This window comes from Symsagittifera roscoffensis, chromosome 9 (genome assembly GCF_963678635.1).
Source record: "Symsagittifera roscoffensis chromosome 9, txSymRosc1.1, whole genome shotgun sequence".
In the NCBI taxonomy this organism is placed as follows: domain Eukaryota; kingdom Metazoa; phylum Xenacoelomorpha; order Acoela; family Convolutidae; genus Symsagittifera; species Symsagittifera roscoffensis.
In genome coordinates this window covers 27,979,632-27,995,224 of record NC_087070.1, presented here as the reverse complement: position 1 = coordinate 27,995,224, position 15,593 = coordinate 27,979,632, and the positions used below count along the sequence as shown (strand labels likewise).

General features: G+C 35.0%; 1 protein-coding gene across 1 annotated transcript; it reads left to right on the top strand.

The window, feature by feature from the left end:
* The first annotated feature begins 1,301 nt into the window (after positions 1–1,301).
* Positions 1,302–9,341, top strand: LOC134854465 (carnitine O-palmitoyltransferase 2, mitochondrial-like). The gene is made up of 3 exons (XM_063870723.1): positions 1,302–2,246; positions 5,192–5,503; positions 8,229–9,341. The coding sequence occupies exons 1-3, from the start codon at positions 1,396–1,398 to the stop codon at positions 8,971–8,973; spliced, it is 1,908 nt and encodes a 635-aa protein (XP_063726793.1). The 5' UTR covers positions 1,302–1,395; the 3' UTR covers positions 8,974–9,341.
* Positions 9,342–15,593: the final 6,252 nt, after the last annotated feature.

The following is a 15,593-nucleotide window of genomic DNA, read 5'->3' as shown; positions in this document are numbered from 1 at the left end:
CTTTTCTCTGACTCTTATACACCACCAGTCGTTCTACTATTCCCCTTTTCTTTTTTATTGCTGGAATCGCTAAAGTTTTCTTACGTTGAAAATCTTGTTAATAGTTTTGGATACTATCATATCCTAACAATTTTTCGGATATCGAGTTTTAATCTATTGTTTCAGCTTTTTCTTCAATACTTAGTCAAATTTTTCCATCTTCAGGAGCTTTCAACAATGCCATGGAGCGTCCCATCAATGACATTCCGTTTGTACGGTAAAGGGGCGAGCTTCTCAAATTAAGAATAGTGTCGGTATCTAACAAATTAAAGCAAAAGCTTCTAAATTACTTAGGTTTCCAATAAGATTATCACGAGAAGTTTTCTGATTCTCAATTCTCAAGAGGATCCGCTAGAAATGGCTCCAGTAAAGGAAATCCAAAAATATTGGACAGAGCCAATTTTTGACTGCGAAATTGCAGACTTGATTTTACGACTCGAGCCAACGGACGTAAAAAGATTCAACGCGTTCCAAAATAGATTTGGCTCCCAATGGTTGAACGTCATCCCGTGCAAAAATTTAAGGTTAAAACTGTCGAACCAACATCTGAGAATTGCGATAGGACTTCGATTAGGCTCAAAAATATGCGAACGGCATAAATGCGTGTGCGAAAAAGACGTTACCGAGTATGGCTGGCATGGTCTTTCTTGCCTCAAAAGTGCAGGGAGATTCTCTAGGCATTCAAACTTGAATGCCCTTATAAAGCAGAGTTTATCTTCTATTCACATTCCGTCTGTTTTAGAACTACGACACCTCTACAGGAGCGACCAGACTGTTTAACGCTCGTTCCATGGGCTGTTGGTAAGCAGCTCTTGTGGGATGTAACGGTGGTATACTCCTTAGCTCCTTGTAGGATTAATGCCGGGTCTGTTTGTAACCCTGGTACGGCTGCCGCTGAAGCGGAAGAGCGAAAAAATGACAAGTATAAAGATCTTGTAGATGATGGATATCTTTTTCAACCGCTAGCTTTTGAGATTCAGGGCGCAGCCGGCCCCAGCACAGAATTTTTTTTGAACAAGCTTTGTAAGAACCTAAGCATATGCACCGAGGAACCCAGAGCAGGCAGCTTTTTAAAACAGAGAATCTCCCTGGCATTTGGTTTTTATTTGTAACACTTGTATTTTATATTTTCTCGTGTCGAGTTGCGTGTTTTTATTGAAGAAACGTAACCCGTATCTTTTTTCATTGAAAAAGACTTCAACACTTGTCATCTTCTTTTATCATTATCACTTCCATATCTATTAAATATGGTTTTCAGATATGCGTGGCACACATTTGTATCTTAAAAGAAAACTTCGATGTGCGTTGCTGAAGTTGCATTTTCGCAGTGCGTCCACTTCAAGTAGTAACTCTTTCATGCGCGGAACAATTCCTACCATGCATTTCCAACAGTCCATGCCGCGCCTGCCCCTTCCGAAACTTGAACATACAATCGACCGATTTTCAGATGCTCTCCAGCCTTTGCTCAGTGAAGCTGAGTTCGATGAGTTCAATCAAGTTTTGAAGAGCTTTGAAAAGAATGATGGAATAAGGCTTCACAAAAAATTGACGGATTTCGCTAAGGAGAATTCTCACACAAGTTACATTACAGATTTCTGGTTTGATATGTATTTAAAAGACAGGAGACAAATTGTGTTCAATCACACGCCTGTGGTTGTGACAGTTCCACCTCCTAATGTAGATTTTAGTAATCCCTATATTCAGTCAACGCGATGTGCTAATACCATCGTCTCAGCACTTCGCTTCAAAGAGGCGTTAGAGACTGGGACACTTTATCCTGACATTTATCATATGAAAGGAGAAAACCTCAATAGCAAATTGTACGATAACGTATGCAGGCTTACGCCTCCAGCACTTTCTTACTACGCTTCATATTTCCAAAAGTCATATCCGTTAGACATGAGCCAATACAAGAATCTCTTCTCATCCACGAGATTGCCAAAGGAAGGGAGAGATGAATTAGTGGTCAATCCAAGCTCAAGAAATGTAGTGTTTCTGAGAAATGGGCATTTGTACTCAGTGGATGTGTTATCTGATGGTGGCCAAATTATAGACGCTTTGCAGTTGATGCAGAACATAGAGTACATACTAGAAGACAGCAGCAATCCTGCCTTTCCTCTAGGAGTTTTCACTACAGCTGATCGTGACACTTGGTCGTCTGTGAGAAAGATTTTAGTGGATATTGAAGGAAACGGAGAAGCCTTGAGGTCTGTTAACGTAACTTTTGGTTATGGCTCATTAGGTCACATTTTTTGCAGCAACCTGTTTTTGAAAGTTTTAGATATCTGGCCATTAATCAGTTAATTGGCCGATTTTATGAACAAAACTCGACTAATTAATCGGATGGAAAAAACCGGCCTCAATTAATTGCGTCTAGCCTTTCAGATCCCCTGTACATGTGTCTTGCACGTGTTCCTCAATGTTGTCACCATTGCGAAAATAGTACCGCCCGTAAGTGTTGAATTCGTGACATTGGAAGGAAAGCTTTCTTTAAGACGAATGAAGGTTTATCGGAATGAATTATCAGGCCTCTTCAATAATGACACTTGCGATACCAGGTTTTTCTTCCGTAAATAACCTTTTTCATAGGATTAATATGGATGCCTATCCTGTTTTCCTGTTGGAAATACTGCAACAGACGTATTTTGAGCAAGCTAGCATTTTAAATATCCGTCCTATTTGAAATTTGCTTCCTATGTTGGTTCTAATGTTACTAACTCGATTCGTTGGAAATTATTTTCGTTTTTTTTTCGGCTTAATAAGTTTCGGCTTATGTTGTATCGGCTTAGTGGCCTCATATCGCGTCGTTTGATGAGCGAAAGAAATTTTGCGAGTTTGCGTTCTGAGGGATGGGGGACTTAAGCAGTTTTTGTTAGTTCATAAGTCTTTGGCTTAAAGCGTTTCTGCCAAGAAATTTCGGCTTTATTACCGCATGGTAATTTTTTTCCGATGCGTGGTAAATTTTTTTGATATTTTGATTGTTTTCAGACTTAGCGGCTTTCTTGTTTTGTATCGCTAGTGGTGCGAAGCTCAGCTTCGCATCTGTGTTATAAATTCACTCAACCAGCCAGCGGTATCTAGTGTAGAGGTAACACAACTCTTTGAGACGATAAAGGCTTGTGGTTCAAATCCGGTCGGGACCTTTTTTTTGCATTCTCGGGCTATTGTGTGTAGTTTTGTCGTCTTAGTTCCCGAAGTCCGACTTTGTTTTGAAGGTTCAGCTTTATTCGAAGTTGCTGTAACCCTCCTGCTTGATGCGACAGAGCTTGGGAGTTCAATTTCAGACGGGGCCTGTTTTTTTGCGAACTGAAGGTTTTCTGATAATTTTGAATTTTTTCTGTCTGCTTAGTTTTCTGGGTTCAGTTCCGCTGAGAGAACGTTTCCGAAATTTTGACTTCTTTTAAGCGTTCCAAATGCTCCTCATAATATTATTTCGGGTATTTTGGGCTTGTTGCAATTTTTATTGACAAAAACTGTTTTTTGAAGTTTTTTCTTCAATTTTTTTATTCTTATTTATTTTTTTTGTATGTTTTTCTTCTTGTATGTAAGTCATTCATTTTGTATCGCATTTGATGCGAAGCTAAGCTTTTCATCTGTTTTAGTTTTTGTTCTGACTTTCGACGAGTTGATGGAATTTGTAGGTTTGCTCTATTTTTTTTTTCTTATAACTATTGCGACTTTTTAGAAACCGTTTTTATGTTCATTTTTGCTTAAATTGTTACCATATTCCATCTGATTTCTGAAAGATCGATTTCTTGCCCTCAAAAATTTTAAGGTATTTTTTTGTGATAATTTTTCGTTAAGTCATTTTTAAATATCTTTTTTTGCGGAAAATATCCAATTTTTTATTAGCGCTTAGAGTAGGCATTGGAAACCAGGCATTGCAAATTTCGGAAAGAATTGAATCTTGCTAATTGATTCAGATAATGCAATGCTTGGCGCAAACTTTATAATTTAGAATTTGGCATTGCTGGTTTACGCTCAACTTTGATTTTTCTTTGTTTGACATGAATTCTATCTAACTTCAGTATTTTAATTTGTTAAAAGGGAGACCAACAACTGATCGGCTTCAAGTTTTGTTAGTGGATTTAATTTGTCAGATTTCCCAGCGGAATAAGAAATTACCTTTGATCCAGTTTTCTCAATTTGGGTTGTTTTATCAAAAACTGTCGCTCATGAATTTTTCTCGAAATTTCGAAGAGCTTTAAGGGCTTGTATATTTTAAAAAGTATAAAAGCAAACAAAGTTCATTTCTAAGAAAAATTATATGCCTCTAAGGCCTTCGAATTTAAAGAACAGTTTATAGTTGACACTTTTTTGATTAAGTCAACACAATTTCAGAAAACTGGACCAATAGGTAAATTAAAATCCACGTAGGGATTTATAAGCTGATCACGTGAATCACGATCAGCCCATTGTGTTATGGAAGAAAGGGTAGCCTAGCCCATGGACCTTCACGGATTTTAAAAAATGAGTTAACGTTGATAACTCAAATAGTTAAAACTGCTTTGGAAAGTTAAAATAATCAACAGACAGTTTCAAAAAGGCCAATGAATGCAAGAAACAGAAAAATTGACTCATCTGTTTCCTTGTGTTCATTGACACTTTTCCAACAATCTGTTGTCTATGTTTTATTTTTCCTTGCAGCTTTAATTGATTGAGTTATCAACGTTGGCAGATTTTTGAAAAAGCAAACTCCGTTCATCGATAACAAAAAATGGGCCGATTTTTTGATTATTCACATTTCAGTTAACGTTCCATCCGCTTAGTTTCTTTTCTTATTTATACTATATAATGAGGGCTATTTCTAGTGTATCGCGCTTCTTATCGTTTAATGGTCAAAATTCTGTGAACAAGTCTTACATATATTTTTCTGGCTCAATTACGTCGGCTAATATTGTCGCTTTCTTGGATCTGGCTGCTTTGTTTCTGAAAAACGTCTTTTCATCTTTATTTTGTGGTATGGGCCTGTTTTTTTGGAAAAAAACTGAATTAAGAAAAAATTGTTCCATAATTTTTTCTTTTTGTATGGCAAGTGGTTCCAGAGCTCTGCTTAGCCTATGTGTCAATTGTTTTTTATAAATGAGACAGCGGGATCACAGACTTGATATTACCTTAAAGAAGCGCCCGAAGTTCAGTTTGTTTTGTTTAGACTAATAGATGGTGCAATATTTGTGGTGTCATTAGAAGATTTCACAGCTCACTCACATTCCGCTGAGAGAGAAATTGAACAAAGTGTGAAGAAACTGTTGGTGGGAGATGGGAGGAACCGCTGGTATGACAAGTGTCTCAATATGATATTCCTAAAAGACGGCACTTTTGCAGTGCAGTTCGAGCACTCGTGGGGAGACGGCATCTCAGTCGTGAGGTTTCTCAATGACGTCTGCAAAGACTCTTTCACCAATGCACCTCTGCCATATGACATGAAACAAGAAGATTTGCTGCCGATTAGCAGAACCCCAACGTTTGTGAAGTTTCTCCATCAAGTTTGTTTTTGAAGCCAATCGTATCACTTACATTGGGTTAATATTTTGCTATATATTGTTCCGGCAATTGAAAATGGGGAGAAACTTTGTGTTCGGCTGTTTTTTAGTTTTATTTTCATTCCACGCAAAATTAGGTACCACTTATAGTTATCGGATTGATTCGAGTAATAAAGTAATAAGCCGTGATTCGAAAGACCTTAAATTATTCTCCAAAAGTTGTCCCAGTTTTGAAAATTACATTTAGTGCTTCTTGGCAAAGTTTTTCTAAAAAAAAGAAATAAAAGAAGGATGCAAAATTTTTTTAAGAGTAATCAACGTAGTGAAGACTCGTATATAGGTCTTGGTGATTTTTTTTAGTTTCAGGAAACTTAAAATGCTCTAATTACTACAGATATGCATTCATACATACTGATGCATATGTGAATGCACTGAGGTATATATGCACTGAGGTGTATATGCACAATTGAAATGCATCTGCTGAAAATAACGCAAATAGCACTCTCTAAAAACGAACGTGGAAATGGCGCGGGAAAACGTGAAGTGAACTATTTCTAATTTCGAAAGTGGAATTGAATTTTTAGATTAACAGCGGAATAAAAACCAGTTTTCTCAAGTTGGGTTAATGTTATAAAGAAAGCGACAATCATATATCGTTCTAGAAATTTGAAGAGATTGAAGGGCATCTTTTTTTTAAAGTTGAGATTTTTTTCAACAAAGTCAGTGTTTTTTTAGTGTTTTTTATTGCGTTCATTACTCTTTTCCAATCTTCGATTGGCTATGTTTAAATTGTTTATAAGTTTTTGTTTGTCATTCATTCTTTGATGACCAATGTCGATTATGTCCAAATCACTAATTATATACTCATCGCATCTTTCACTAAAAGCGACACTAATTTGAAAAAAAAACTTTATGTAGTTCTTATGAGTAAGGCCGGAACGTTTTGTGCTACTTGCACAGCAACCCACTATCCTCCTTTCTATTGTTCTCGTTTTTTGTAGGCCTGATAAAAGAAATTACACTGTTGTTTGATATCACGGTTTTTACGCCTGCGAGCTTGTATGTTAGTATGATTCTACTTTTTTCGAACCTAATTCGCAAATCAAATCAAAGTGCTCAATTTGGTGGCACTTTCGCTGTAATCACGAGCTTAAGCATTGGAAATTTCATAGCATCTGTTTTCTGCTTATTTGTGGCTAGTGTATGTCGATCGATAAGCGTCCGTTGGTGTGTGGGAAGGATGTGAGACTCTTCATCTCGAGGTTGCTGGTTCGAATTGGTCGGGCAGCAAAAGTTTTACTAATTTAAGGCTTATTTCTAAGTTTTTATTTCATATTATAGAGCTACTTTTTGTCATTTTCTCGCTAGTTTTTGCGAAACTCAGCTTTGACTTTGTGAAAAATTTTGAGTTTTCACTATAACTAACCCAGTCGGAGAACGCAGATTTATGTGTTTTTAACTTTTCTTGAGCGTCGATCAACGTAGTGTTGGCATTTATTTATGTCGCGTCGATTTTTTTACGGTGTGATATTTGAATTTTGAGCTCAATGCGGTTGCTAAAAGGAACGCAAATTACGCATTTCAATAACGAAGTTTTGAATGTAGCGAGAAAACATGATTGAATTCCAATTTCGAAAGTGAATTTTAATTCAAGCAGAATAAAGAAAACTTATTCATTAAAAATGGGCTGAATTTATTAAGTAAAGGTCAATCATAACAGATTTTTAAAATTCTTTAAAATTTTTCAGTTATTGATCCGACCAGACCATTGGAATTGGGGAGGAACTTTGTATTCGGGTGTGTCTTAGTTTTTTCATATTTTCTTAATGCAAAATAAATTTCCATAAGTAATCTGCAGATTAGGTGGAGTGATATTTCATATTAAAGCTCTTTCACTTGTGATTCGAACGATATTTTAAAAATTTCAAAAAGTTGTCCCAGTATCGAGAAAAGCAGGTTTGAAATTTTCATCTAATTTTGAGCAAATAAAGCGAGCGAGCAGGCCTACATTAGTTTAATTATGCTTAATTTAACCCGTGAAAACTTAAGTTTATTCGAGTAAAGTTATTTTTTTGAGGTTTTATAGCGCCATTTTTGGAATCAAAAAACTTTTTGAAATAATTTTAATAATTTTTTTGTTTTTCTGCTCATTTTTCTACAAAAACGTTTGACAAGTTTGCTGTCATTTTTGGTTCAGATCCTTTTATCACACGACGCAGGTAAAAACCACTCAAATTTGAAAAAAATATGTTTTTGTAAGATTATTGTCGGATCACTCTGTGCTACTTGCACATTAACCGGCCATTCCTTGTTTTTTTTTGAAAAGATTTCAAAAATATTCAGTTTGAATCCCATGTATTAGTTCGGCAAATTTGTATCAGTTTGTATCAATAAGTTTTTCGCTGCATCAAGGGGTCATTTGTAGCCCACTAAAATGTTAGTGATTTTTCCCTCTCAATTAATCTAAAAAGCCAAAATGTGAAACTGCTTATCGACTGTTTTGGAAATTTTATTGTAGACCAAATGAGGACTGACTGGGTTTAAATATAATATATCACTCAATTGCCTTCAATGTTTCTTTGATGTACCTGATTTTTTTGGAAAATCCCACCTGAATTCAACGTTACTTCTAGCCCCATGGTTGGATCAAGAACAGAAAGTAATGCCATTGTTTCCAACACGCTTTTCACTCTAAGTTTGTTTCAGTCAAGTTCAAAAGGATGTGAAGCGTCTCAAGATCACAACTGATGGGCCTTGTAAAGAAGTATGCAAACAGACTATGTTAGATTTTGACCAAAAGGCCGAATCTCTGAAACTTTCCGTCTATAGGGGGGAAAATGGGTTCGGGAAGAACTTTGCGAAGAAAGCTAAAGTTAGTCCGGATTCTCTAATGCAGCTGTGTATCCAGCTGGGGTATTTCAAAATCAGCGACGGTCGGACTGTTCCGACCTATGAGTCTTGCACTACAGCTGCGTTCAAGCACGGCCGAACAGAAACAGTGCGGGCTTGTACTAGTGAGACGAAAAAGTTCACTCATGCTTTCTTCAGTGGGAAAGCATCTAAAAGCGAACTTCAACAACTGATGAGAGATTGCAGCGAGAAGCACACGGAGTTGACGAAGAGAGCGGCAACTGGACAAGGGTGTGACAGACATCTCTATGCGATGAAGCAGTTAGCACTGGCTGAAAATGCAGACACACTTCCCGAGTTGTTCAGGCATGAATTGTACGACAGAGTGCATCAGTTCATACTGAGCACGAGTACAGTCCCGTCCGAATATTGTCTGGCAGGTGCCTTCTGTCCAGTTGTTCCCAATGGACTGGGAGTGGGCTATGAGATTATGGATGATACTATGGGGTTCTCAGTGACATCTTATGGAAAAGAAAGTTGCAGAGATTTCACTGGTGCTATGCCCGAGATAACCGAGAAATTGAAGGCTATTTTGAGCTAAATTGACAGTAGATGGTTAAGTAAATAGAATAAATTGGTACTAGATGATATAGTAATATAATAGATTGATGCAACTACTTACTTTTTATAGTCGCTGAATTTGATGATAATTCAACCATTGGTGATAATGTACCATTGGTTTTACGAATAATGCGAAGTCGAAAAATTTATGAAAGGTCAAAAAAACTAATATAAACATTTAGTTTTCGAAATTCAAACAGTCAAACCTTTATGACAATACAGTTTTCCGCGCAAAAACTGGATTCTAAAACATGGATCACTTTGGCCGTAGGCCAGTGAAGCCATATTTGATTTCGCATTTTTGCGGTTCATTTTATGTACTTATGTTTGAGCTAGAAAGTTATAATTTTTCCTGCAACATAATCTTTTTTCGAATTGTCTTGGTAGTGGTTAAATCTCTTAAACATGCATCTGCTTAATTTTCAGGTTGAATAATGGATAAAAATTTTGCTACTATGCTCTGCTTTGAAACCCTGGATACAGTGTTGACGATGTAATGGAAACCAATGCAATGATTTATCTGTCCAGTGTTTTTTCAACGACGTGGGCGAACATATCACTTTCGCAACGAGCAATTGTTCGAACGTGCAATTGTTCCGTGCCAACCTGTTCATATTATATAAACTAGTTCATATGTTTCATGTTTGTTTCATATTTGAAACAGAGTTCTTATTTCCACAAGTATTTGGGTTACATCCAAGTATTTGAGATTCCAAAAACATTTCGTATAAGTAAAGTTGTCAATTTTTTTTACATGCAAAAATAGTTTGAACATGCACAAATAGTACATTGCAAAAGCTTACATTTTCATCGAAAAGTGTTAATCATTAATTGTTTTTGAAGTTCAAAGAGCTTCATGGCCATATAATTTTTCTTTGAAATTCGAATTGTGAAGTTTTTTTTAAAAACTAAAAAAGTTTAAAAAACACTGAAACTACACTGAAACATTTTTTTTGGATTCTGAACTAGGATTAAAAGCGCTTTAATTTTTGACCCCTAAGAGTTTTGTGGCAGGTGGTCAAAGTTAACTAAAATCAGTTCTCACGCCAAAATCTTTCCCACTACCAGGGCGATCCGAACAATAAGTTATACTTTTTTAAGTCCCCAAATTGAAAATTGTCTTCAATGCGGGATTGCTGTAATACATCCAATTGAATTTGGCTCATTGTGTAACTAATTGCGCGACAAAAAGATAGATTAATTGAGTTTGCAAGATTAAATGAACGTAGTGAAGACTGTTATATCGGTCTGGGTGATTTTTTTTTGTTTTTAGTCTTAAAATGCGCTAACAACTACAGATGTGCTTTCATACATATTGATTTTATGAATGCACTTAGGTACATAAAGATTTTTTGAGTTCCATTTGAATTAATCTGCTGATAATAAGATTAGTTCCAAATGCGAACGTGAAAGAGGCGCGAAAAAACATAAACTACTTCTAGTTTTGAAAGTTGAATTTAATTTTTTAGATTTCCCAGGGGATTAAAAAGTTAACCTATGGATCAAGTTTTCAAAAAAAACAAGTCAGTATTTTTCTTTTTCCTTGCGTTCATTGACTCTTTTCCAACTTTCTGGTCGCAATGTATTGCGAATTTTTGGCTCCTTTTAAATAGTTTTGAAAATGGAATATAATTTGAGATTTCCCAGCCAAATGAATATTTTACTTATGGATTTAGTTTTCACAAATTGGGTTATTTTAAACAAAAAAGTTCCAATCGTAAAAGGTTCTTGCCGACTATCATTGTTTACACAGTAAAGCTTGTGTGATATTATGAACTCTCTTTTTTCCAACCTAACTCGCAAATATTAGTGTTCATTTTAAAAGTGTTCCTTCATTGCAGTATATGCGTAAGACCAATAACCAGCTATTACGTACAGCCAATACTAAGGATATTAAAACCGACTATTATAAACAAATATCACTTAAGCTTCAAGGTATCATGGCTCTGTAGTGTAGTGGTAGGAAAGCAGACCTGCAACAAAATAAGAGGTTGCGAACCTGGGCAGGGTCGGATGTTTTTACTGGTTTTCTCGTATACTAGTTAAAATGCATCCGCTCTATAAATTGAGGCATGTTAGTTTGGAAATTTGTTTTTTCAAATTGACTGGTACTGCTAATGCGTCATAATCGGCTAGCGTCACTTAGCAATTATGTAGACTCTCAGTTTTACTCATTTAGTTTTTACCAGTAGCGGCGTTATCGGTCATATTTTTGCTTCTGTATACGAAGTGCAATTTCGCCTCTGTGTTCAATTTATTTGTAGACAATTTTTTGGGAAGTTTAAGATAAGAGACTGAGATAAGACTCTTATATAGGTTCCCATTTTTTTGTTTTAATTTTTCTGGGAACAGTCAAAGTTTATTCAAGCTCAAATTTGATTTTTCGTGGTTTGACTTGAGTTCTTGGTAAGTTCACTTGATTTCTTTTGTTAAAAAAAGGCAAACTCCAGTATCCTACAGCAAAAATTTGCAGGCCACAAAAAACGTGATCGACTTATTGTTTCGAAAGATTTTGATTGATTTTAATTATAGATTTCCCAGAAGAATGAAAAATTAACTATTGATCCAGTTGTCTCTAATTATTTTTTATATCAAAAAAGTGTCAATAATAAATGGTTATTGAAACTCAAAGAGCTCAAAGAGCATATGTTTTTCTCCTTGAAATTCAAAAGTTAAAGTATTTGTCTTTTTTCTGTTTCCTTGCGTTCATTGACTTTTTCTAACTGACTGGTGACTATGTTTTGTTTATAGTTGGGCTGAGAGAAGCCCAGGGGGTCATATGGGTAAAAGTTTTAAGTTCTTACGTCTTTGGTTCAGAACCCAGAAAGATAACTACCCTCGCGATAAGCAAGGGTGTTGCAACCGGGAACTTTGACTTTGATACAAGTTTGTTCACAGGATGATTGAAATTGGCGATGAACATCTTTAATTTCAACAACAAATTGAAAATTTTTGATCATGTATTCATTCAAAGGCCCGTTTTGTTCAAAATTTGTGCGTTATGATGGTTATAAATTTACCAACTCCGATTTCAGTATGTGAGTTTTTGCTTACTTTATTTTCTCTTTACTCAGTTTAAAAGGTTTCAGCTTTTATTGTCGTCTAAGAGTCCTTTTTTTTAGTCATTCCAAGAGCAAAAAGGTTTTATCAAATTATTTTGAAAGGGGACCTAGTTTTATTTGCGTTTTCAAGTTTTCGTATAAATAATTTTTTTCGGCACAATGTTTGTCTGTTCAAGATTTGTCTGCTTTGTTACTGCTTTGTGAGTTTTATTTCGATGCTTGTTTAACATTCAATTGTCTTGCTTCTTGGCATATTTTCTTGAAAGAACCTCAAGACAAAATCAAGACATGTTTGAAAATTTTTGGTAGAGCATTTTTTTAATATCTTGTTTCAAAAAAAAGTAATTTTGCGGTATTCAGCTCTTCTTCGGTCGATTAATTTGTCATTCTGGGTAAATGTCCTCTCGCAAGTATATGAGCTCTCGCTTTGCTTCTGTTTGTGAAACTTCTAAAGGTGCAGGTAATACAGTTCCAGGATTTCATCTTCAGAGTTAACTTCCAAGAGTGTTTCTCGTTTTTTAAAGTCGATAAACGTAGTTTAGACTTTCATACTGGTCGTGATGATTTTTTTAACTCTTTTCTTCAGGAAAATTTGAAGTTTCTTCAGACTCAATTTTAGTTTTTTGCGGTTTGATTGACTTTTGATTTCTTTTTAAGTTACTTGTTAAAAGGAAGGCAAACTCCACTATCGAGCAGCAAAAGTGTAAAGATCACGAAACACGTGATCAATTTTTAGTTCCGAAAATGGATTTTAATTTTTGGATTTCTCATTGAAATAAAAAAATTACCTATTGATCCATTTTTCTCAAATTGGGTTTATTTAATTTTAAAAAAATGCCAATCATTAATTGTTCTAGAAATGCAAAGAGCTCTCAGGCCATCTTTTTTCTTCGAAGTTGAGATTTTTCTTTGAATCTTTTTCAACTGTCTGTTGGCTATGTTCTGTTAACTATCATTAGTTGGGTTTTAATTAACGTGGTCATAGCATTCTTTGCTACTTTGGGTTAGGTTTCCTAAAATGTATGCTGGCTTATATTTTATTATGTATGTTTATACGTTTATTTTGATTTCTTTTGTAGCTTGCTTCAAATTAATTCGCTAAATGGTTGGCGAATTAAACTATACAGAAACGCTTGACTAGCCAAAAAAATCATCAATAGCGCATTGAGTATCGCTTTCTTTATATATCCCAGAGAAGTGAAAATTTTTTTTAAATTTAGCTCATGAATTGTGTTAGCTTCATAAAAACGTCTCAATCTGAATTTACTTTCGAAATTAAAAGATTTACAAGCTGACACATTGTTTGAATCAGTCTTTCTTCATTTTGAGATTTTTGAAACTCTTTGTTAGCTATGTTTATCATTAAGAGTCTTTTTTACATCTTAATTATGAATAGGCTTGCATTAAGCGTAGCATCCATTATCAAATCGTAAAATAGGTTTTTTTTCCAGATAACAACTTCTTCAAGAAAATCACTTCAAGTGAGTCACTTGCTCTGCGCGAGATTTGTAATTGTTCCGACTTTCGATACGAAAGTAACGGAATATTTGTGCTCGGGGTGGGTTTTTTTTTCTTCAGACAAGTTTCGACTTTTTAACTAGCCATTTTTGATGGAATTTTTTTAGATCATTCGAAAGCTATTGTTGTCCTGAGCTTAAATTTGAAAAGATATTTCACCTGTGATTATTTTCCAGAAAGTTATGAGGGTTTAAAGATTGCCATTTTGACCAATTTGGGACAATTAACGCGCGATATAATTCGCGCCATTAACGCGTAAGCGGAGATTTAATCCGTCTTAGAAATCATTCCAAATTGGTTGAAAGAAGCCTATTTGCCATAATTGATTTGTTACAAGGAGCGAAATCTATTGTTTTGTACTTAATATGGCGTGTGGGGGGATGATTTTCATCGAAAAATTTTCAAATTTTGGAAAATGAGTTTTTCATTCATTATATTTCATTTAAATTTTTATGTTGTTTATGTTATTACTGCTCCATAAACAGTAAAAGGCAGTCGGAACTTTCAGGGCTTTGCCCTGATACGAGCAGTCTTGTTTATTTTTTATGCTTGTAAGTTTAGCATCTCCGATTCGGTCTATTTCAGTTTTTATTTCCTAATTTTTTTTGCCTTTTCTGTATAAAAGGCTATAATTGAGTCATATGGCATCGTTTGATGGCGAAAAAAGCTCCTATGCGTGTGTGTGTAAATGAGTATAAGTTTCTGTTTCGTGACAAACTCATAATTTTAATGATGTATCGCAAGTGGTGCGTAGCTTTGCGTCGCTTCTGTTAAAATTAATAGAATCATTCTGTTAAAATTAATATAATCATGTTGATGGTATTAGAATTGTTGGATACTTTATTAATGTTGTAACGCAAGTGGTGCGTAGCTTCCCCTCTTAGTTAATCATGTTACTTGGTATTAGAGTATAATTTTCGGGGCCTAGGAAATTAGACGATAAGCAAATTAGACGGATGCTACAAAAACGAATTTAGACGGAGTCAAGTTTCACAAAGAGTCAAGTTTCACAAATACAAAAAGAACATAAAATGTCAATACCTATCAAAACAATAAGTTTAAATGAACATAAAATGCCAAATCTGAATATTACAGGAGAGTTTTGAATTGAATAAATTATGCATGATTGACTTGTAAAGTTTTTGGCCACCGAAATTGAACTGTTGTCTACAAACAATTTTGATTTTCTAACGCAATTTGTTTGCAAACAAAGTTGATTTCTCTCACTTTCGTCTATTTTCTCACAATTGCAGTTTTGCAAAACCGTCTAATTTCCTTTTAAGTACCTCCGTCTAATTTGCTTATCGTCTAATTTCTCAACCCCCATAATTTTCTGTTTCGAGACAAACGCATAATTTAAATGTTCTATCGCAAGTGGTGCGTAGCTTTGCTTCGCTTCTATGATAAAATTAATATAATCATGTTGATCGTATTAGCAATGTTGGATAATTTTTTGATGTTGTTAAGCAAGTGGCGCGTAGCTTCGCCTCACCTCTTAGTTTAATCATGTTACTTGGTAGTAGAAATGTTAAAGGAATGGAGAAAATCCTTGGAAAGGAAACTTTGCAGCCGCTCTTCTCATAATCAGGTAAGTTTTTGCATCATCAGGTGAAATTTAGACCCTGTTTATTTGAGGACCATAATTTTGCTCTGATCAGATTTCTGATTTTCCTTCTTTCAAAGTTTATACAACTTTGTGGTTGGACAGAGCAGCTGAATGTTCCCACGAGATCTTAGATTTGAGCTTTCCTGTTATCATTAAAATATCAATATCTTTTTTTTGCTAAATAGTATCACGACAGGGCTGTTTTCTTATTATACACTTGCTACGTTAATTTGGAATCTGAAGAAATAAACGTGTTTCTAGTGTTTTGGGAACTATCAATTAAATGTTCCTATTTTCATTTTCTTACACTTTTCCTAAAATGTTTTTAAGAAATTTTTTTAACAACAAATAAGCAAACAATTTTTTCTTGTTGTAATTGCTAACTCATTTTTTCAAATGAAACCTATCCCAGTT